The sequence below is a fragment of the Nerophis ophidion genome, linkage group LG08, assembly GCF_033978795.1.
Source record: "Nerophis ophidion isolate RoL-2023_Sa linkage group LG08, RoL_Noph_v1.0, whole genome shotgun sequence".
NCBI lineage: Eukaryota > Metazoa > Chordata > Actinopteri > Syngnathiformes > Syngnathidae > Nerophis > Nerophis ophidion.
The window spans coordinates 12,636,916-12,661,428 of NC_084618.1; the positions used below are offsets into that span (position 1 = coordinate 12,636,916).

At 35.7% G+C, this 24,513-nt stretch overlaps 2 protein-coding genes across 4 annotated transcripts in view; both read right to left on the reverse strand.

Moving 5' to 3' along the window:
* Positions 1-17,076: 17,076 nt before the first annotated feature.
* Positions 17,077-17,723, reverse strand: LOC133557147 (regulator of G-protein signaling 9-like). Its single transcript, XM_061907392.1, has 2 exons — positions 17,293-17,723; positions 17,077-17,227 (listed from the first exon to the last, which is right to left on the reverse strand). Exons 1-2 carry the CDS (start codon positions 17,667-17,669, stop codon positions 17,077-17,079), a joined length of 528 nt encoding a protein of 175 aa, XP_061763376.1. The 5' UTR covers positions 17,670-17,723.
* Positions 17,724-20,850: 3,127 nt separating this feature from the next.
* The window catches only part of LOC133557320 (regulator of G-protein signaling 9-like), an 80,406-nt gene continuing 76,743 nt past the window's right edge, over positions 20,851-24,513 (reverse strand). For all 3 annotated transcript variants that reach the window (XM_061907696.1, XM_061907695.1, XM_061907694.1), the window contains 3 exons: positions 21,488-21,626; positions 21,349-21,431; positions 20,851-21,285 (listed from right to left, as the gene is read on the reverse strand). In XM_061907696.1, coding sequence (XP_061763680.1) covers positions 21,099-21,285; positions 21,349-21,431; positions 21,488-21,626 — 409 coding nt within the window. In that variant the 3' untranslated portion in view covers positions 20,851-21,098. The remainder of the gene's footprint in view (positions 21,286-21,348; positions 21,432-21,487; positions 21,627-24,513) is intronic.

A 24,513-nucleotide genomic window follows, 5' to 3' on the forward strand; every position in this document is an offset into this window, starting at 1 on the left:
ATGATCCTGTCATATAGTGGATCTTTGACTAACATTTTTCCTGTAGGCCTTTGAAAAAAGCAAATATATAGTTTTTATTTAAAGGATCTCTGACTAACATTTTTGCTTGTGGTCCCTTAAAAAGTATATTCTTAAATCAAACATCAATTATTGATCAATTATTCTTGAATTACAAAAACAACTAATTATTGATCAATTATTATTTATATTTCCTAATGATAGGTACAAAAAATTGTGGGGATTGGAAACTGATTATTATAATTTCCCATCAAGTGCTGCCATCTAGTGTTTCTTTTTAGTCATCACAGGGACACGTAATATGTCACCATTAGTGACATCTAGCGGTCAATGTTAATAATCGCGCCTTTAAAATACTCTCATCAAATTGCTTATATTTTTAAATCAAACATAGATTATTAGTTATTTATTTTTAAATCACAAATACCATATCAACATTTTAATGATTATTTAGATTTTTAGACTTATAGTAAAACAGAAATGAAGGTACGATAGTGTCTATTATTATCATTTTGGTCAGTTAGTGACATCTAGCGGTCAATATTAATTATCGCAGCCTTTAAATTACGCTTATCAAATTGCTCATATTTTTATTATCAAACTGCTTATGTTTTTATATAAAACATTAATTATTGATAAATCATTCTTAAATTACAACAACATTTTTTAACTAATGGATTATTGAATATATTTTTTTCTAATGACAGGTGGGCAACAAGAGTGTATAATTTTAATTTTCACCAGTTAGTGACATATAGCGGTCAATATTAATAATCATAGTGTTCAAAATTATTTGATCAAACTTCTTCTTCTTCTTTTTTAAACATTAATTATTAATACAATATTGCTGGATTTAAAACGTTTTTTTTTTTAAATCAATTGATTAATGATATATATTTTTTTTTAATTCAAGAAAAAATTTGGTAGACATAAGGCAATTTTAGTTTATAATTATAGTTTTCCTTATTTAGTAGCTAATTTTAATAATCGCCGCTTTTAAATTGCTTTTATCAAACTGCTTATATTTTTATATAAAACATTAATTATTGATAAATCATTCTTAAATTACAACATTTTTTTTTACTGATGGATTATTGAATATATTTTTTTCTAATGACAGGTGGGCAACAACAGTGTATAATTGTAATTTTCGCCAGTTAGTGACATATAGTGGTCAATATTAATAATCAAAGTGTTTAAAATTATTTGATCAAACTGCTTCTTCTTCTTTTTTAAACATTAATTATTAAGACAATATTGCTGACTTTAAAACGTTTTTTTTTGTTGTTTTTTTAAATCAATTGATTAATGATACTCATATATTTTTTTTTTTTAGTTTATAATTATAGTTTTCGTCATTTAGCAGTTAATTTTGATAATTGCCGCTTTTAAATTGCTCTTATCAAACTGCTTATGTTTTTATATAAAACATTAATTATTGATCAATCATTCTTAAATTACAACAACATTTTTTTTACTAATGGATTATTGAAAATATTTTTTTCTAATGACAGGTGGCCAACAACAGTGTATAATTTTAATTTTCGCCAGTTAGTGACATATAGCGGTCAATATTAATAATCATAGTGTTCAAAATTGTTTGATCAAACTGCTTCTTCTTCTTTTTTAAACATTAATTATTAAGACAATATTGCTGACTTTAAAACGTTTTTTTTTTGTTTTTTTTAAATCAATTGATTAATGATACTCATATATATATATTTTTTAGTTTATAATTATAGTTTTCGTCATTTAGCAGTTAATTTTAATAATCGCAGCCTTTAAATTGCTTTTATCAAACTGCTTATATTTTTATATAAAACATTAACTATTAATAAATCATTTTTTAAATTACAACAACATTTTTTTTACTAATGGATTATTGAATATATTTTTTTCTAATGACAGGTGGGCAACAACAGTGTATAATTTTAATTTTCGCCAGTTAGTGACATATAGCGGTCAATATTAATAATCATAGTGTTCAAAATTGTTTGATCAAACTGCTTCTTCTTCTTTTTTTAAACATTAATTATTAAGACAATATTGCTGAATTTTTTTAAAATCAATTGATTAATTATATTTATATATATTACTTTTTAATTCAAGAAAAAAAATTGGTGGACATAAGGCAATTTTAGTTTATAATTATAGTTTTCCTTATTTAGCAGTTAATTTTAATAATCGCCGCTTTTAAATTGCTTTTATCAAACTGCTTATGTTTTCATATAAAACATTAATTATTGATATATTATTCTTAAATTACGAAATCAATTATTATTTATTGACAAAAATTGTATTTATATTTTTCTAATAATAGGTTCAAAAAATTGGGGGGATTGAGAAATTATTATTATAATTTCCCTTCAAATGCTGCCATCTAGCGGGGGTTTTCTGTCATCACAGGCACATTTAACTATGTCACCATTGAAATGCTTGGAAATAAAACAGAATATTTATATATTATTATATATTATAATAATAATAATATATATTATTATTTTATTATATGAATAATATATAGAATAATATATGAATATACATATATATATTTGTAGTATATCAGTCAATTAGAAAACGAAAGGTTTCATAACAATCATGATATTTATTACATTAAGACACGTCATTTCTTCATCGAGGCACTTGACAAAAGCTGTGGAATGTTAAACAACAAACATTTTCCCAACATTGACATTTTTAGAATCTGTAAACATCCTCTTTGAGCACCGTAACACAGCTACTGTACCAAAACAGCCAAGTACAAAATTTGTTCTGTAAGCCTGCTTAAAAAAAAAAAAAAAAAAAAACGACACACGCTTTTCATCAAATTGCAACAATAGCGCACTAAAATAGTGTCCAACGGTGTGAGTCCTCTTTGGCTAATAAGCCCCTCGTTAAATAAGTACAATGTGTTTACTGACGTGGGCGTAAGGCAAACATAAACGAATAAGGCAGAGACAGCTTGTACAAAAAGCCAAAAAACGGTGAAGTTGTCACGTGGTGTAAATGATAAAAAAAAACAGAATATTTGCTAATGTTTTTTTAACTCATATTCAATTGAATAGACTTTAAAGACAATATATTTAACGTTCCAACTGGAAACTGTTATTTTTTTTGGTGCAAATATTAACTCATTTGGAGTTTGACGCCTGCAACATAATTATAATAATAATAATAATAATAGATTTTATTTAAAAAAAAAAAAAGCACTTTACCTTGAGCAAACAACCTCAAAGTGCCACAGTGTAAAAAAAAATAGTAATAATAATAAAAAAGATAATACAAATAGATAAAATATAACACTAGAACCAGCCCAATAGTTAGAATCAGCATGCATGTCTATCAAAAGGCTTTTTTAAGAAAATGGGTTTTTAAGCATTTTTTAAAAGCATCCACAGTCTGAGGTGCCCTCAGGTGGTCAGGGAGAGCGTTCCACAGACTGGGAGCAGCGGAGCAGAAACCCCGGTCTCCCGTTATTCGTAGCTTTGTCCGTGGAGTTTAGCCTGTTTGGAGCGGATGTGTCGTGTGAAGGATGTGAATTGTGAATTATATTTATATAGCGCTTTTCTCGAGTGACTCAAAGCGCTTTACATAGTGACACCCAATATCTAAGGTACATTTAAACGAGTGTGGGTGGCACTGGGAGCAGGTGGGTAAAGTGTCTTGCCCAAGGACACAACGGCAGTGACTAGGATGGCGGAAGCGGGAATCGAACCTGCAACCCTCAAGTTGCTGACACGGCCACTCTACCAATATATTTAACGTTCCAACTGGAAAACGTTGTTATTTTTTGCAAATATTAGCTCATTTGGAGTTTGACGCCTGCAACATAATTATAATAATAATATATTTTATTTAAAAAAAAAAAAAAAAAGCACTTTACGTTGAGCAAACAACCTCAAAGTGCCACAGTGTAAAAAAAATAGAAATAATAATAATAAAAAAGATAATAAAAATAAATAAAATATAAAACTAGAACCAGCCCAATAGCTAGAACCAGCATGCATGTATATCAAAAGGCTTTTTTAAGAAAATGGATTTTTAAGCCTTTTTTAAAAGCATCCACAGTCTGAGGTACCCTCAGGTGGTCAGGGAGAGCGTTCCACAGACTGGGAGCAGCGGAGCAGAAACCCCGGTCTCCCGTTATTCGTAGCTTTGTCCGTGGAGGTTAGCCTGTTTGGAGCGGATGTGTCGTGTGAAGGATGTGAATTGTGAATTATATTTATATAGCGCTTTTCTCGAGTGACTCAAAGCGCTTTACATAGTGACACCCAATATCTAAGGTACATTTAAACGAGTGTGGGTGGCACTGGGAGCAGGTGGGTAAAGTGTCTTGCCCAAGGACACAACGGCAGTGACTAGGATGGCGGAAGCGGGAATCGAACCTGCAACCCTCAAGTTGCTGACACGGCCACTCTACCAATATATTTAACGTTCCAACTGGAAAACGTTGTTATTTTTTGCAAATATTAGCTCATTTGGAGTTTGACGCCTGCAACATAATTATAATAATAATATATTTTATTTAAAAAAAAAAAAAAAAAGCACTTTACGTTGAGCAAACAACCTCAAAGTGCCACAGTGTAAAAAAAATAGAAATAATAATAATAAAAAAGATAATAAAAATAAATAAAATATAAAACTAGAACCAGCCCAATAGCTAGAACCAGCATGCATGTATATCAAAAGGCTTTTTTAAGAAAATGGATTTTTAAGCCTTTTTTAAAAGCATCCACAGTCTGAGGTACCCTCAGGTGGTCAGGGAGAGCGTTCCACAGACTGGGAGCAGCGGAGCAGAAACCCCGGTCTCCCGTTATTCGTAGCTTTGTCCGTGGAGGTTAGCCTGTTTGGAGCGGAGGTGTCGTGTAAAGGATGTGAATTGTGAATTATATTTATATAGCGCTTTTCTCAAGTGACTCAAAGCGCTTTACATAGTGACACCCAATATCTAAGGTGCATTTAAACCAGTGTGGGTGGCACTGGGAGCAGGTGGGTAAAGTGTCTTGCCCGAGGACACAACGGCAGTAACTAGGATGGCACAAGCGGGAATCGAACCTGCAACCCTCAAGTTGCTGACACGGCCACTCTACCAAACGAGCTGTACCGCCCAAAGGATTTGGGGGTGAGCAGTTCTTTGAGGTAGAAGGGGTTATTTCCATGTTTCAAAAAAAGCTGGCACAAGCGGCAAAAAGACTGAGAGAGTTGAGGAGTGCTCGTCAAACGCTTATTTGGAACATGCCACAGGTGAACGGGCTAATTGGGAACAGGTGGGTGCCATGATTGGGTATAAAAAGCAGCTTCCATTAACTTCTAAGTCATTCATAAAGAAGAACGGGGCGAGGGTCGCCGCTTTGTCAACAAGTGCTTGAGCAAATTGTTTAAGAACAACATTTCTCAACAAGCTTTTGCGAGGAATTTAGGGATTTCAACATCTACGGTCCGTAATATCGTCAAAAGGTTCGGAGAATCTGGAGAAATCCCTGCACGTAAGCGACGATATTACGGACCTTCTGTCCCTCAGGCGGTACTGCATTAAAAAAAGCGACATCGGTGTGTAAAGGATATCACCACATGGCCTCTGGAACGCTTCAGAAAACCACCGTCAGTCACCACAACTTGTCGCTACATCTTTAAGTGCAAGTTAAAACTGTACTACGCAAAAACCAAAGCCATTTATCAACAACACCCAGAAACGCCTGAGCTCATATAAGATGGAAAGTGGAAAAGTGTTCTGTGGTCTGACGAGTCCACATTTCAAATTGTTTTTTTTGGAAACTGGACGTCAAAGAGGAAAAGAACCATCAGGATTGTTCGAGGCGCAAAGGTGAAAAGCCAGCATCTGTGGTGGTATGGGGGGTGTATTAGTGCCCAAGGCATGGGTAACTTACACATCTATGAAGGCACTATTAATGCTGAAAGGTACATTCAGGTTTTGGAGCAACAAAAGTTGCCATCCAAGCAACGTTATCATGGACGCCCCTGCTTATTTCAGCAAGACATGTTACAACAGCGCGGCTTTGTAGTAAAAGAGTGCGGGTACTAGACCGGCCTGCCTGTAGTCCAGACCTGTCTCCTATAAAAAAATGTGTGGCGCATTATGAAGCCTAAAATACCACAACTGAGACCCCACTGTTGAACAACTTAAGCTGAACATCAAGCAAGAAAGGGAAAGAATTCCGGCTGAAAAGCTTCAAAAATGTGTCTCCTCAGTTCCCAAAGAGTGTTGTTAAAAGGAAAGGCCATGTAACACAGTGGTAAAAATGCCCCCCTTGACAACTTTGTTGCAATGTGTTGCTGCCATTCAATTCGAAGTTCATGATTATTTGCAATAAAAAATAAGTTTCTCAGTGTGAACGTTAAATATCTTGTCTTTGCAGTTTATTCAATTGAATTGAAGTTGAAAAGGATTTGCAATTTTTTGTATTCTCTTTTTATTTAGCATTTACACAACGTGCCGACCACCAGTTTGGGGTTTTGTATTATTATGGTTCGTCGTAAAGCTGCAGGAGAGCTACTTGGGAACGCTACGAGTCACTTGGAAAAAGCGCGTCCGAAATGTCCAAAGTGCGGCATTTGGTAAAACAAATCCATGAGTTATTCATGAGATATTTTATTTTATTTTATATGACCAAGCTAACCAACACTTGGTTAGCTTAGCATATCCTCCTGTTTAGGGCTTTTTTTATTATTAGTTTTTACACACTATTTTGGTCCTTAGTAGGTGTGCAAAAAAAATCGACTCGCATCCGACTCGCGATTCTTATTCATCCCGATTTGAGTCATGACTTTGAAAAATCGATTAAAAAAAAAATAAAATAAAAAAATTAGGATGCCACCCGAACGCCTCCCGAGGGAGGTGTTTAGGGCACGTCCAACCGGTAGGAGGCCACGGGGAAGACCCAGGACACGTTGGGAAGACTATGTCTCCCTGCTGGTCTGGGAACGCCTCGGGATCCCCCGGGAAGAACTGGACGAAGTGGCTGGGGAGAGGGAAGTCTGGGCTTCCCTGCTTAGGCTGCTGCCCCCGTGACCCGACCCCGGATAAGCGGAAAAAGATGGATGGATGGATGGAAAAAAATTGTGTTTTATTTATATATATTTTATTTTTATGTTTTCAATGAAAAAAACTACTTTATATATCAAATAAAAAATAAAATAAAAAAAAGATGAATTGATTTGAATCGAGAATCGATTCCTAATCGAATCATCAACCCAGGAGTTGGAATCAGATCAGATCATTATAAGCGCCCATGGATTCACACCCTAGTATTTAATATTACTTATTCTTAATGTTAAAGAGTATAGTCTTGTTTATATTCGAGATAATGTTCAAATTTCGTATGAAAAGGGAAAAAATAAGTGAGAAGTCCAAGTCCAAAGTGTTCAATTTCTCCAATCGCAGTCAAGCCTATTCCAAACTCCATTGCCGTTTCCGTATTAATTGAAATTGTACACAAAACTCAGTAAACGGGCAAAAAGTTGGACGATATACATATTTTTTGTACTTTATAATTTTAGGAAAAATGTTCGGCTAAAATATAAAACTGAATAGTTCGAGCGTTTTAGAAATACGGCCTTAAATCTGTCGCCACGATAGTGTTTGAAGCCAGGCTAAATGAGCAATTATCTCTATGGGATTCTGAATAGATGTGGTGACGCTGCTAAAGCAAACTAAAACTATTAAAAATGATATTTTGACACACCGTTGAATGAATGCAGAGCACGACAAGCAGCTAGCGACGTGACCTGTCACCATATCATGGTGCTTGTGGCCCTTAACGATTTTCTAGGGCTTTACTAGCATTTACTGGTGTTTTGGGCTTTTTGTGGCCCTAAACAGTTATTCGTTTGTGGCACTATTTGGGTCATTATTATTACTCGTTCTTAATTTAAAAAAAATACAATCACGTGTTTATATTAGAAATAATGTCCAAGTTATTCAAAGTTTATATGAAAAGGTAAAACATAAGTTTATTGGTCCGAGGGGAAAATAAAATGTTCTATATCTCCTACTGCAGTGAAGCCCATTCAAAACTGCTATGCCAATTTGGCATATATTGTAAAAGTAAACAAAATACAATAAAAGGGGCAAAAATTTGGAAAGAATACATGTTTTTTAGACATTATATTTTGAGGGAAAAGGTTCGGCTAAAATATAAACCTTAATAGTACGGACGTTTTAGGAATACGGCCTTAAATCTGTCACCAAGACGGCTTTTAAACTGACGCTAAATTAGCAATTATCTTAATGGGCTTTTGAATGGACGCTGCTAAAGCAAACTAAAACTATTAAAAATTATATTTTGCCACAGCGTTGAACAAATGCAGAGCACGACAAGCAGCTAGCGACGTGACCTGTCACCATATCATGGTGCTTGTGGCCCTTAACGATTTTCTAGGGCTTTACTAGCATTTACTGGTGTTTTGGGCTTTTTGTGGCCCTAAACAATAATTTGTTTGTGGCCCCATTTGGGTCATTCTTTTTTCTAGTTCTTAATGTTAAAAAGAAAAATCGCGTGTTTATATTAGAAATAATGTCCAAGTGATCCAAAGTTTATATGAAAAGGTAAAACATAAGTTTATTTGTCCGAGGGGAAAATAAAATGTTCCATATCTCCTACTGCAGTAAAGCCCATTCAAAACTGCTATGCCAATTTGGCATATATTGTAAAAGTAAACAAAATACAATAAAAGGGCAAAAATTTGGAAAGAATACATGTTTTTTAGACATTATATTTTTAGGGAAAACGTTCGGCTAAAATATAAACCTTAATAGTATGAACGTTTTAGGAATACGGCCTTAAATCTGTCACCATCACGGCTTTTAAACTGACGGTAAATTAGCAATGATCTTAATGGGCTTTTGAATGGACGCTGCTAAAGCAAAGTAAAACTATTAAAAATGATATTTTGACACACCGTTGAACAAATGCAGAGCACGACAAGCAGCTAGCGACGTGACCTGTCACCATATCATGGTGCTTGTGGCCCTTAACGATTTTCTAGGGCTTTACTAGCATTTACTGGTGTTTTGGGCTTTTTGTGGCCCTAAACAGTTATTCGTTTGTGGCACTATTTGGGTCGTTATTATTACTCGTTCTTAATGTTAAAAAAATACAATCACATGTTTATATTAGAAATAATGTCCAAGTTATCCAAAGTTTATATGAAAAGGTAAAACATAAGTTTATTGGTCCGAGGGGAATATAGAATGTTCCATATCTCCTACTGCAGTGAAGCCCATTCAAAACTGCTATGCGAATTTGGCATATATTGTAGAAGTAGACAAAATACAATAAAAGGGCAAAAATTTGGAAGGAATACATGTTTTTTAGGCATTGTATTTTAAGGGGAAACGTTCGGCTAACATATAAACCTCAATAGTACGGACGTTTTAGGAATACGGCCTTAAATCTGTCACCATCAAGGCTTTTAAACTGACGCTTAATTAGCAATTATCTTAATGGGCTTTTGAATAGACGTTGCTAAAGCAAACTAAAACTATTAAAAATGATATTTTGACACAGCGTTGAATAAATGCAGAGCACGACAAGCAGCTAGCGACGTGACCTGTCACCATATCATGGTGCTTGTGGCCCTTAACGATTTTCTAGGGCTTTACTAGCATTTACTGGTGTTTTGGGCTTTTTGTGGCCCTAAACAGTTATTAATTTGTGGCACTATTTGGGTCATTATTATTACTCGTTCTTATGTTAAAAAAATAGAATCACATATTTATATTAGAAATAATGTCCAAGTTATCCAAAGTTTATATGAAAAGGTAAAACATAAGTTTATTGGTCCGAGGGGAAAATAGAATGTTCCATATCTCCTACTGCAGTGAAGCCCATTCATAACTGCTATGCCAATTTGGCATATATTGTAGAAGTAAACAAAACACAATAAAAGGGCAAAAATTTGGAAGGAATACAGGTTTTTTAGACATTATATTTTAAGGGGAAACGTTCGGCTAACATATAAACCTCAATAGTACGGACGTTTTAGGAATACGGCCTTAAATCTGTCACCATCAAGGCTTTTAAACTGATGCTAAATTAGCAATTATCTTAATGGGCTTTTGAATAGACGTTGCTAAAGCAAACTAAAACTATTAAAAATGATATTTTGACACAGCTTTGAATAAATGCAGAGCACGACAAGCAGCTAGCGACGTGACCTGTCACCATATCATGGTGCTTGTGGCCCTTAACGATTTTCTAGGGCTTTACTTGCATTTACTGGTGTTTTGGGCTTTTTGTGGCCCTAAACAATTATTCGTTTGTGGACCCATTTGGGTCATTTATATTACTAGTTCTTAATGTTAAAAAGTACAGTCACGTGTTTATATTAGAAATAATGTCAAAGTTATTCAAAGTTTATATGAAAAGGTAAAACATAAGTTTATTGGTCCGGGGGGGAAAATAAAATGTTCCATATCTCCTACTGCAGTGAAGCCCATTCAAAACTGCTATGCCAATTTGGCATTAATTGTAAAAGTATATAAAATACAATAAAAGGGCAAAAATTTGGAAAGAATACATGTTTTTTAGACATTATATTTTTAGGGAAAACGTTCGGCTAATATATAAACCTTAATAGTACGGACGTTTTAGGAATACAGCCTTAAATCTGTCACCATCACCGCTTTTAGAGTGACGCTAAATTAGCAATTATCTTAATGGGCTTTTGAATTAACGCTGCTAAAGCAAACTAAAACTATTAAAAATGATATTTTGCCACAGCGTTGAACAAATGCAGTGCACGACAAGCAGCTAGCGACGTGACCTGTCACCATATCATGGTGCTTGTGGCCCTTAACGATTTTCTAGGGCTTTACTAGCATTTACTGGTGTTTTGGGCTTTTTGTGGCCCTAAACAATCATTCGTTTGTGGCCCCATTTGGGTCATTATTATTACTCGTTCTTAATGTTAAAAAAACACAATCACATGTTTATATTAGAAATAATGTCCAAGTTATCCAAAGTTTATATGAAAAGGTAAAACATAAGTTTGTTGGTCCTAGGGAAAATAAAATGTTCCATATCTCCTACTGCAGTGAAGCCCATTCAAAACTGCTATGCCAATTTAGTGTATATTGTAAAAGTAAACAAAATACAATAAAAGGGGCAAAAATTTGGAAAGAATACATGTTTTTTAGACATTATATTTTTAGGGAAAAGGTTCGGCTAAAATATAAACATTAATAGTATGAACGTTTTAGGAATACGGCCTAAAATCCGTCACCATCACGGCTTTTAAAGCGATGCTAAATTAGCAATTATCTTAATGGGCTTTTGAATTAACGCTGCTAAAGCAAACTAAAACTATTAAAAATGATATTTTGCCACAGCGTTGAACAAATGCAGAGCACGACAAGCAGCTAGCGACGTGACCTGTCACCATATCATGGTGCTTGTGGCCCTTAACGATTTTCTAGGGCTTTACTAGCATTTACTGGTGTTTTGGGTTTTTTGTGACCCTAAACAATTATTTGTTTGTAGCCCCATTTGGGTCATTATTATTACTCGTTCCTAATGTTAAAAAAACACAATCACATGTTTATATTAGAAATAATGTCCAAGTTATCCAAAGTTTATATGAAAAGGTAAAACATAAGTTTATTGCTCCGAGGGGAAAATAAAATGTTCCATATCTCCTACTGCAGTGAAGCCCATTCAAAACTGCTATGCCGATTTGGCATTAATTGTAAAAGTAAATAAAATACAATAAAAGGGCAAAAATTTGGAAAGAATACATGTTTTTTAGACATTATATTTTTAGGGAAAACGTTTGGCTAATATATAAACCTTAATAGTACGGACGTTTTAGGAATACAGCCTTAAATCTGTCACCATCACAGCTTTTAGAGTGACGCTAAATTAGCAATAATCTTAATGGGCTTTTGAATGGACGTTGCTAAAGCAAACTAAAACTATTAAAAATGATATTTTGCCGCACCGTTGAACAAATGCAGAGCACGACAAGCAGCTAGCGACGTGACCTGTCACCATATCATGGTGCTTGTGGCCCTTAACGATTTTCTAGGGCTTTACTAGCATTTACTGGTGTTTTGGGCTTTTTGTGGCCCTAAACAATTATTTGTTTGTGGCCCCATTTGGGTCATTAATATCACTAGTTCTTAATGTTAAAAAGTACAGTCACGTGTTTATATTAGAAATAATGTACAAGTTATCCAAAGTTTATATAAAAAGGTAAAACATAAGTTTATTGGTCCGAGGGGGAAAATAAAATGTTCCATATCTCCTACTGCAGTGAAGCCCATTCAAAACTGCTATGCCAATTTGGCATATATTGTAAAAGTAAATAAAACACAATAAAAGGCAAACATTTGGAAACAATACAGGTTTTTTAGACATTATATTTTTAGGGAAAACGTTCGGCTAAAATATAAACCTTAATAGTACGGACGTTTTAGGAATACGGCCTTAAATCTGTCACCATCACGGCTTTTAAACTGACGCTAAATTAGCAATTATCTTAATGGGCTTTTGAATGGACGTTGCTAAAGCAAACTAAAACTATTAAAAATGATATTTTGCCACAGCGTTGAACAAATGCAGAGCACGACAAGCAGCTAGCGACGTGACCTGTCACCATATCATGGTGCTTGTGGCCCTTAACGATTTTCTAGGGCTTTACTAGCATTTACTGGTGTTTTGGGCTTTTTGTGGCCCTAAAAAATAATTTGTTTGTGGACCCATTTGGGTCATTATTATTACTCGTTCTTAATGTTAAAAAAACACAATCACGTGTTTATATTAGAAATAATGTCCAAGTTATTCAAAGTTTATATGAAAAGGTAAAACATAAGTTTATTGGTCCGAAGGGAAATAAAATGTTCCATATCTCCTACTGCAGTGAAGCCCATTCAAAACTGCTATGCCAATTTGGTGTATATTGTAAAAGTAAAGAAAATACAATAAAAGGGCAAAAATTTGGAAAGAAAACATATTTTTTAGACATTATATTTTGAGGGAAAAGGTTCGGCTAAAATATAAACCTTAATAGTACGGACGTTTTAGGAATACGGCCTTAAATCTGTCACCATCACGGCTTTTAAAGCGATACTAAATTAGTTATTATCTAAATGGGATTTTGAATTAGCGCTGCTAAAGCAAACTAAAACTATTAAAAATGATATTTTGACACAGCGTTGAATAAATGCAGAGCACGACAAGCAGCTAGCGACGTGACCTGTCATCATATCATGGTGTTTGTGGCCCTTAACGATTTTCTAGGGCTTTACTAGCATTTACTGGTGTTTTTTGGCTTTTTGTGGCCCTAAACAATAATTTGTTTGTGGCCCCATTTGGGTCATTCTTTTTTCTAGTTCTTAATGTTAAAAAGAAAAATCGCGTGTTTATATTAGAAATAATGTCAAAGTTATCCAAAGTTTATATGAAAAGGTAAAACATAAGTTTATTGGTCCGAGGGGAAAATAAAATGTTCCATATCTCCTACTGCAGTGAAGCCCATTCAAAACTGCTATGCCAATTTGGCATATATTGTAAAAGTACACAAAATACAATAAAAGGGCAAAAATTTGGAAAGAATACATGTTTTTTAGACATTATAATTTTAGGGAAAACGTTCGGCTAAAATATAAACCTGAATAGTATGAACGTTTTAGGAATACGGCCTTAAATCTGTCACCATCATGGCTTTTAAACTGACGGTAAATTAGCAATTATCTTAATAGGCTTTTGAATGGACGCTGCTAAAGCAAACTAAAACTATTAAAAATGATATTTTGAAATACCGTTGAATAAATGCAGAGCACGACAAGCAGCTAGCGACGTGACCTGTCACCATATCATGGTGCTTGTGGCCCTTAACGATTTTCTAGGGCTTTACTAGCATTTACTGGTGTTTTGGGTTTTTTGTGACCCTAAACACTTATTTGTTGGTGGCCCCATTTGGGTCATTATTGTTACTCGTTCTTAATGTTAAAAAAATACAATCACGTGTTTATATTAGAAATAATGTCCAAGTTATCCAAAGTTTATATGAAAAGGTAAAACATAAGTTTATTGGTCCGAGGGGGAAATAAAATGTTCAATATCTCCTACTGCAGTGAAGCCCATTCAAAACTGCGATGCCAATTTGGTGTATATTGTAAAAGTACACAAAATACAATAAATGGGCAAAAATTTGGAAAGAAAACATATTTTTTAGACATTATATTTTGAGGGAAAACGTTCGGCTAAAATATAAACCTTAATAGTACGGACGTTTTAGGAATACGGCCTTAAATCTGTCACCATCAAGGCTTTTAAAGCGACGCTAAATTAGCAATTATCTTAATGGGCTTTTGAATGGACGCTGCTAAAGCAAAGTAAAACTATTAAAAATGATATTTTGACACACAGTTGAACAAATGCAGAGCACGACAAGCAGCTAGCGACGTGACCTGTCACCATATCATGGTGCTTGTGGCCCTTAACGATTTTCTAGGGCTTTACTAGCATTTACTGGTGTTTTGGGCTTTTTGTGGCCCTAAAAAATAATTTGTTTGTGGACCCATTTGGGTCATTATTATTACTCGTTCTTAATGTTGAAAAAATACAATCACGTGTTTATATTAGAAATAATGTCCAAGTTATCCAAAGTTTATATGAAAAGGTAACACATAAGTTTATTGGTCCGAGGGGAAAATAAAATGTTCCACATCTCCTGCTGCAGTGAAGCCCATTCAAAACTGCTATGCCAATTTGGTGTATATTGTAAAAGTACACAAAATACAATAAATGTGCAAAAATTTGGAAAGAATACATGTTTTTTAGACATTATATTTTGAGGGAAAACGTTCGGCTAAAATATAAACCTTAATAGTATGAACGTTTTAGGAATACGGCCTAAAATCCGTCACCATCACGGCTTTTAAAGCGATGCTAAATTAGCAATTATCTTAATGGGCTTTTGAATTAACGCTGCTAATGCAAACTAAAACTATTAAAAATGATATTTTGCCACAGCGTTGAACAAATGCAGAGCACGACAAGCAGCTAGCGACGTGACCTGTCACCATATCATGGTACTTGTGGCCCTTAACGATTTTCTAGGGCTTTACTAGCATTTACTGGTGTTTTTTGGCTTTCTGTGGCCCTAAACAATAATTTGTTTGTGGCCCCATTTGGGTCATTCTTTTTTCTAGTTCTTAATGTTAAAAAGAAAAATCGCGTGTTTATATTAGAAATAATGTCCAAGTTATTCAAAGTTTATATAAAAAGGTAAAACATAAGTTTATTGGTCCGAAGTGGAAATAAAATGTTCCATATCTCCTACTGCAGTGAAGCCCATTCAAAACTGCTATGCCAATTTGGCATATATTGTAAAAGTAAACAAAATACAATAAAAGGGCAAAAATTTGGAAAGAATACATGTTTTTTAGACATTATATTTTTAGGGTAAAGGTTCGGCTAAAATATAAACCTTAATAGTACGAAAGTTTTAGGAATACGACCTTAAATCCGTCACCAATACGCTTTTAAACTGACGCTAAATTAGCAATTATCTTAATGAGCTTTTGAATTAACGCTGCTAAAGCAAACTAAAACTATTAAAAATGATATTTTGCCACAGCGTTGAACAAATGCAGAGCACGACAAGCAGCTAGCGACGTGACCTGTCACCATATCATGGTGCTTGTGGCCCTTAACGATTTTCTAGGGCTTTACTAGCATTTACTGGTGTTTTGGGCTTTTTGTGGCCCTAAACAATTATTTGTTTGTGGCCCCATTTGGGTCATTAATATCACTAATTCTTAATGTTAAAAAAATACAATCACATGTTTATATTAGAAATAATGTCCAAGTTATCCAAAGTTTATATGAAAAGGTAAAACATAAGTTTGTTGGTCCTAGGGAAAATAAAATGTTCCATATCTCCTACTGCAGTGAAGCCCATTCAAAACTGCTATGCCAATTTGGTGTATATTGTAAAAGTAAATAAAACACAATAAAAGGGCAAAAATCTGGAAGGAATACATGTTTTTTAGACATTATATTTTTAGGGAAAACGTTTGGCTAATATATAAACCTTAATAGTACGGACGTTTTAGGAATACGGCCTTAAATCTGTCACCATCAAGGCTTTTAAACTGACGGTAAATTAGCAATTATCTTAATGGGATTTTGAATTAACGTTGCTAAAGCAAACTAAACCTATTAAAAATTATATTTTGCCACAGCGTTGAACAAATGCAGAGCACGACAAGCAGCTAGCGACGTGACCTGTCACCATATCATGGTGCTTGTGGCCCTTAACGATTTTCTAGGGCTTTACTAGCATTTACTGGTGTTTTGGGCTTTTTGTGGCCCTAAACAATAATTTGTTGGTGGCCCCATTTGGGTCATTATTATTACTAGCTCTTAATGTTAAAAAGTACAGTCACGTGTTTGTATTAGAAATAATGTCCAAGTTATCCAAAGTTTATATGAAAAGGTAAAACATAAGTTTATTGGTCCGGGGGGAAAATAAAATGTTCCATATCTCCTACTGCAGTGAAGCCCATTCAAAACTGCTATGCCAATTTGGTGTATATTGTAAAAGTACACAAAATACAATAAATGGGCATAAATTTGGAAAGAAAACATATTTTTTAGACATTATAATTTTAGGGAAAAGGTTCGGCTAAAATATAAACCTTAATAGTACGAAAGTTTTAGGAATACGACCTTAAATCCGTCACCAATACGGCTTTTAAACTGACGCTAAATTAGCAATTATCTTAATGGGCTTTTGAATGGACGTTGCTAAAGCAAACTAAAACTATTAAAAATGATATTTTGGCACAGCGTTGAACAAATGCAGAGCACGACAAGCAGCTAATGACGTGACCTGTCACCATATCACGCCCCTCCACTGGCTGTGGCCCCTAAAGAAGAGTGTTTATGCCAGGGGCCCGCCCTGCTCCAGAGATCCATGGAGACAGTTTGGACATCCAAACAGCAAATATCGGAGGGCACGTCGGAATATTTTAGTCTCTGAGGTGGAATGTGAGGACCCTAATTGAACAACCCGTCCGGTACCTTTTGATTAGCCGGTCCCGTTCTGAGAAGTGAGGCTCTCCCAGGGGCAGATGATCTCCTTGGCCCCGAGAGCGGCTCGGTTCTCGTCCTCCTCGTCCTCGGACTCGATGGGGTAGATGCGGCACTCCGGGGGGATGTCCACTTTGATCTGGAAGAAACTGGCGTGCAGACAACAGCGAGGAATAAATGTTTGGCTTTACGTGTCCGGATCTGAAAAACTCACTTGCCGACCCTCCTGGGCGGGGCCTGGCTGGTCAGGTCCGGGCTGATGGGCTGGATCCGCCCCCCCGACCCGGCGGCCGAGTTGCATTTGGGGGACAGGCTGGCGAAGACGGCGGACGGCCCGCATCCTCGCCTCAGCAGCCGCCGCAGGAACAGCGCCATTTTGGACTTGCACGCGTTGCCCTCGCCGGGGGTCCGGACCTCGCCGTCCCGGTCCGCTTCGCCCGGTTCCGCTCGCCGCTCGGAGGCGGAGGTGCTGTCCAGCGCCACGCTGATGGGGGACGGGCAGGCCGGGGGGTGGGCCAGGATGGAGAGGGAGGACGAGGCGTTGGTGGAGGGGGAGTCGGCCAGGCCCGAGTAGACCGCCAGGTGGGGCATGGGGGTGGTGAAGCGGCAGAGCTGTGGGGGTCAAAGGTCAAGAGGGGAGAGAGTCAGTCCGAGAAAGTCAAATGTGTTCTGAGCGATCACAGAATATCCCAGGTGTCCAAAGTGCTAGTTAAAAAAAACATTAAAAAAATAGCAAAAATGTGAAATGGAACGAGAAAAAGTTGCAATGTTGACTCTTTTTACACAAAGTTGTCATGTTTTCTTCTTTAAAACTAATCAATGTTGTTATGAATTATTGATTAATTCAAGGCTCCAGTTACTTCACATCAAATATTATACTTTGAAATAAATTTGGGGGGGGGAATTTTTTAATCATAAGAAAGTCTACTTGTTACAAAAAGGGCACAAAACAAACAAAAAACATTTAAAAAAAAAAAAATTATAATAAATACTTGTAATCGACAGGCCTGAAGTTGACCTATTTTAGAGACTTGAAGGTTTAGAGTAAAAAAAATAAAATAAATAAAGTATATGTAATTTATTTTGTCATAAGAGAGTCTTTTTTTTTTACAAAAAGGGCATAAAACAAACCAAAAAAACCTGTAAAAAATAAATAAATAAACACTTATAATCTATGGATAGCCTATTCTAAAAACTTTAAGGTTAAAAGTAAAAAAACAAAAACATAATATTTTGTTACATAAATACAATATGTATATATATATATATGTATGTATGTATACATACATACATATATATGTACATACATACATACATATACATACCTACATACATATATATATAGATACATATACATACATACATACATACATATATACATACATATACATACCTACATACATATATATATATTTATATATACATATATATACATACATATATACATACATATACATACCTACATACATATATATATACATATATATACACACATACATATATATATACATATATATACATACATACATATATATACATACATACATACATACATACATACATACATACATACATATATATATATATATATATATATATATATATATATATATATATATTTATTTATTTATATGGTCCCCAAGAGATTTTTACTAAGATTTTATTTTTTTAAACTGTCATTGCTCAAAAAAAAAAAATGAATTGATATCAATGTTATAAATTATTGACCTTTTTAAAGCTCTAATTACTTCACATCCAATATTCCATCCATCAACCAATCTATTTTCTACCGCTTGTCACTTCCACTTTGAGATATTTTTGTGGGGGAAAATTCTCCATATTTTGGTGTTTGCCATAAAGAACTAAGTTTTCTTTGACAAAAAGGGCATAAAAAAGACAAAAATAAATACATAAATACATTTTAATGGATGGATAGGTCTGAAGCTGATCTACAGATTTAAGTGTTAAAAGCAGTTAACTTTTTTTTTTTTTTTACTTTATATCGATTGATAAATCTGAAGTTGATCTCGAGATCCAAATGTTAAAAAAAATTTAATAACTAAATAATACAAATGTTTGACTTATTTTGAACACTTTTATGAGTTGGGGACCTTTTGGGTCCCCAATAATATTCATGGGATTTTTTTTTTTCAAACTGTCATTGCTGAAAAAATAATAATGAATTAAAATCAATGTTGTTTTGAATTATTGACCTACCTAAAACTCCAATTACTTCACATCAAATATTCCACTTTTGAAACTTTTTTGTGGAGGAAATATTACATATTTTGTGTTTTTTTCATAAAGTTTTCTTTGACAAAAAGGACATTAAAAAAAACTCATAATTCACAGATAAATCTGAAGTTGATCTACAGATTCAAGCTTTAAAAGAAAAGAGAAAAAAATTAGTAAAAATGTACAACTTATTTTGCACACTTTTATGGGTCCCCAATTATTTTAGTGGGATTTTTTTTTTTAACTGTCATTGCTGAAAAGTAATAATGAATCAAAATCAATGTTGTTTTGAATTATTGACCTACCTAAAACTCCAATTACTTCACATCAAATATTCCACTTTTGAAACGTTTTTGTGGAGGAAATATTACATATTTTGTGTTTTTGTCATAAAGTTTTCTTTGACAGAAATGACATTAAAAAAAAACCGTATAATTCACAGTTAAGTCTAAAGTTAATCTACAGATTTAAGATTTAAAAGAAAAAAGAAAAAATATGTAAAAATGTACAACTTATTTTGAACACTTTTATGGGTCCCCAATTATTTTAGTGGGATTTCTTTTTTAAACTGTCATTGCTGAAAAAAAAAGAATTAAAATCAATGTTGTTATGAATTATTTACCTATTTAAAGCTCCAATTACTTTACTTCAAATATTCCTCTTTTGAAACTTTTTAGGGGGGAGAATATTACATTTTGTGTTTTTGTCATAAAGTTTTCTTTGACAAAAAGGACATTGAAAAAAAACTTATAATTCCCAGATAAGTCTAAAGTTAATCTACAGATTTAAGCTTTAAAAGAAAAAAAGAAAAAAAAAGTAAAAATGTACAACTTATTTTGAACACTTTTTCGGTCCCAAATTATTTTAGTGGGATTTTTTTTTAACTGTCATTGCTCAAAAAATAATAATGAATCAAAATCAATGTCTTATGAATTGTTGAACTATTAAAGCTCCAATATATTCCACTTTTGAATTTTTTTTGTGGGGGGTGAAATAGTACAAAATACATCAAATATATTACATATTTTGTGTTTTTGCCATTAAAAAAAACAGGGTTTTCCTTTACAAAAAAGGCATAAAACATCAAAAAAAATGTTTTACTTTATATCGATTAATAGCGAATTAAGCATTTTTTAAATAATAATACATTTGAATAATTTTTTTTACATTTTTATAACTGAGACCCTTCCGGGTCATCTTGGGGGCAGCCTTAAAGTAAATAAAATAAATCTATATATTATGTCGGGTTTGAAAATGAAAAAATATTAAAATAGATTTTTCTGTGTGCAGCCCTCAGAGGAAAAAGTTTGGACATCCCTGCAATAAATAAACACATACAATTTAAAATAATGTAACACCATGTTGTTGCAATGGCGCCCTCTGCTGGTAGACCATGTAATTGCACATGAATGTGAGATAACAGAATCATCCTTACGTTTAGTTTTTTCCCCCTCCCATCAAATTCGCCGTCGCCAACAACATCCGGGGGGACGATGGAGGAGGACTGGAGACGAGAGGGATTGACGGCACGGACAGATGAGGGGCTTGCTGGACGTTTTATTAGTGGCGACTGATGAGTTGGACAGCAGACAAGTACAAGAGCATGCATGGACTCCAACAAAAAGACGTACAAGACACATGTTGACGTGATGAAAGCACTTAAGTTGGCACTATTTAAGCGTGTTACGGTGCAATGGCTCTACCTAGTGGACAGATGGGTGAACTGCATTCACACCCACCCTTCCGCGCTCTGATAAAAAAATGTCATGATATCGGAACTCATGGTCATTTCCTGGGCGGAAAGGGCGGGGCGTCCCCCTTCCGCTGCTTGCTGAGTTTGCTCATGACCTGCGTGATGTCCACGGGCGCGTTGGCCGCAGTCTTGGCACGCTCCTCCAGCTCCTGCTGCCGCAGGATGATGGGGCTGACGCTGGGCCGCCGGTTCTTGGCGTTCTGCTCCAGCTGGGCGTCGCTGGCGGATCAAGAAGGGGGTCGTCAGAGGGAGACGGGGACGACAAGACGGGACGGCGCTTACGTGAACTTGTGCTCCTCGGGGACCAGGGCCTTCTTCAAGGTGTCCTTGAACACCTGGGACTTCATGTAGCGGCCGTACGAGTCCTGCAGGGGGCCAGAGTCTCTGAGAACCGGTTCTTCCAGGACGTGTGCGTACTCACCTTCTTCATCAGCATGTAGATGTGCGTCTGGGCGGCGTCCAGCACGTATCTATGAGGATGCTTCAGGCTGCTCACCGTGATCTCCATCGTCTTGCCGTCTATGTTGATCCAGCGGGGGGCGCCACGGGCCAGGAAGGTCCTGGGAGAGGAGATGGACGCCAATAATTATGACACTGACTAATTCCCTTTTACCTCTCTCACACACACTAGTGAAATGCTCACACACGCAGTAGTGAAATGCTCACACACACTAGTTAAGTGCACACACGCATTAGTGAAATGCTCACACACACTAGTTAATTGGACACACGGAGTAGTGAAATGCTCACACACACTAGTTAATTGGACACACGGAGTAGTGAAATGCTCACACACACTAGTTAATGGCACACATGCAGTAGTGAAACGCTCACACACACTAGGTAATTGCATGGAAGCAGAAGTGAAATGCTCACACACACTAGTTAAGTGCTCACACACACTAGTGAAATGCTCACGCATACTAGTTAATTGCACACACGCAGTGGTGAAATGCTCACACATACTAGTGAAATGCTCACACATACTAGTTAATTGCACACACGCAGTGGTGAAATGCTCACACACACTAGTTAATGGGACACATGCAGTAGTGAAATGCTCACTCACACTAGGTAATTGCATGGAAGCAGTAGTGAAATGCTCACACACACTAGTTAAGTGCTCACACACACTAGTGAAATGCTCACACACACAGTAGTGAAATGCTCACACACACTAGTTAATTGCAAGGAAGCAGTAGTGAAATGCTCACACACACTAGTTAAGTGCACACACGCATTAGTGAAATGCTCACACACACTAGTTAATGGCACACATGCAGTAGTGAAATGCTCACACACACTAGTTAATTGAACGGAAGCAGTAGTGAAATGCTCAAACACAGTAGTTAAGGGGACACACGCATTTGTGAAATGCTCACACACACTAGTTAATGGCACACATGCAGTAGTGAAATGCTCACACACACTAGTTAATTGGACACATGCAGTAGTGAAATGCTCACACACACTAGTTAATTGGACACACGGAGTAGTGAAATACTCACACATACTAGTGAAATGCTCACACACACGAATTAATTGCACGGAAGCAGTAGTGAAATGCTCACACATACTAGTCAATTGCACACACGCAGTGGTGAAATGCTCAAACATACTAGGGAAATGCTCACACACACTAGTGAAATGCCCACACATACTAGTTAATTGCACACACGCAGTGGTGAAATACTCACACATGCTAGTTAAGTGCTCACACACACTAGTGAAATGCTCACACATACTAGTTAATTGCACACACGCAGTGGTGAAATGCTCACACATACTAGTGAAATGCTCACACACATTAGGTAATTGCACGGAAGCAGTAGTGAAATGCTCACACACTCACACTAGTTTATTGCACACACAGTAGTGAAATGCTTACACACACTAGTTAATTGCACAGACAGAGCAGTGAAATGCTCACACATCCTAGTGAAATGCTCACACACTCACACTAGTTAATTGCACACACAGTAGTGAAATGCTTATATACACTAGTTAATTGCACAGACACAGTAGTGAAATGCTCACACACCCTAGTTAAATGCTCATATACACTAGTTAATTGCGCGCGCACGCAGTAGTGAAGTGCTTACACACACTAGTGAAATGCTTACACACATTAGTGAAATGCTCACACACGATTGAAATGCTCACACAAACGGGTTAATTGCACAGACGCAGAAGTGAAATGCTCACCCACACACCCACACACACACACACACACACACACACACACACACTAGTAAATTGCGCACACACTAGTGAAATGCAATCACACACACACTGGTGAAATATTCACACAAACACTAGTGAATTGTTCACACAAACACTTTTGAAAAGTTCACACAAACACTGGTGAAATATTCACGCAAAAACTAGGGAAATGTTCACATAAACACTAGTGAAATGCAATCACACACACGGGTGGAATATTCACACAAACACTGGTGAAATGTTCACACAATCATTAGTGAAATGCAATCACACACTGGTGAAATATTCACATAAACACTGGTGAAATGTTCACACAAACACTGGTGAAATGTTCACACAAACACTGGTTAAATGTTCACACAAACACTGGTGAAATATTCACACAAACACTGGTGAAATGTTCATGCAAAAACTAGGGAAATGTTCAAACAAATAACAAGTGCAATGTTTACACAAACACTAGTGAAATGCAATCACATACACTGGTGAAATATTCACACAAACACTATGGAAATGCAATCACACACACACAGGTGAAATATTCACACAAACACTAGTGAAACATTCACACAAACACCAGTGAAATGTTCACACAAACACTAGTAAAATTTTCACACAAACACTGGTGAAATATTTACACAAACACTAGTGAAATGCAATCCCACACACTGTTGAAATATTCACACAAACACTGGTGAAATGTTCACACAAACACTAGTGAAATGCAATCACACACAGTAGTGAAATGTGATCAAACACTGGTGAAATTCTAACACTAGTGAAATGCTCACACACTGGTGTAATGCTAACCCACTAGTGAATTGCTCACACAAAGGTGAAGTGCTAACACTAGTGAATTGCTCACACACTGGTGGAATGTGAAATGTTCACTCACTAGTGGAATGCTAACACACTGGTGAAATGCTCATATACTAGTGAAATGCTAACACACAGGTGAAATGCTAACACACAACCTAAATGTTCACACACTAGTGAAATGCTAACACACTGGTGAAATGCTAGCAGACTAGTGAAATGCTAACACACAATAGAAATGCTCACACACTGGTGAAATGCTAGCAGACTAGTGAAATGCTAACACACAAGATAAATGCTCACACACTGGTGAAATGCTAACACACTAGTAAAATGCTAACACACGGGTGAAATGCTAGCAGACTAGTGAAATGCTAACACAATAGAAATGCTCACACACTGGTGAAA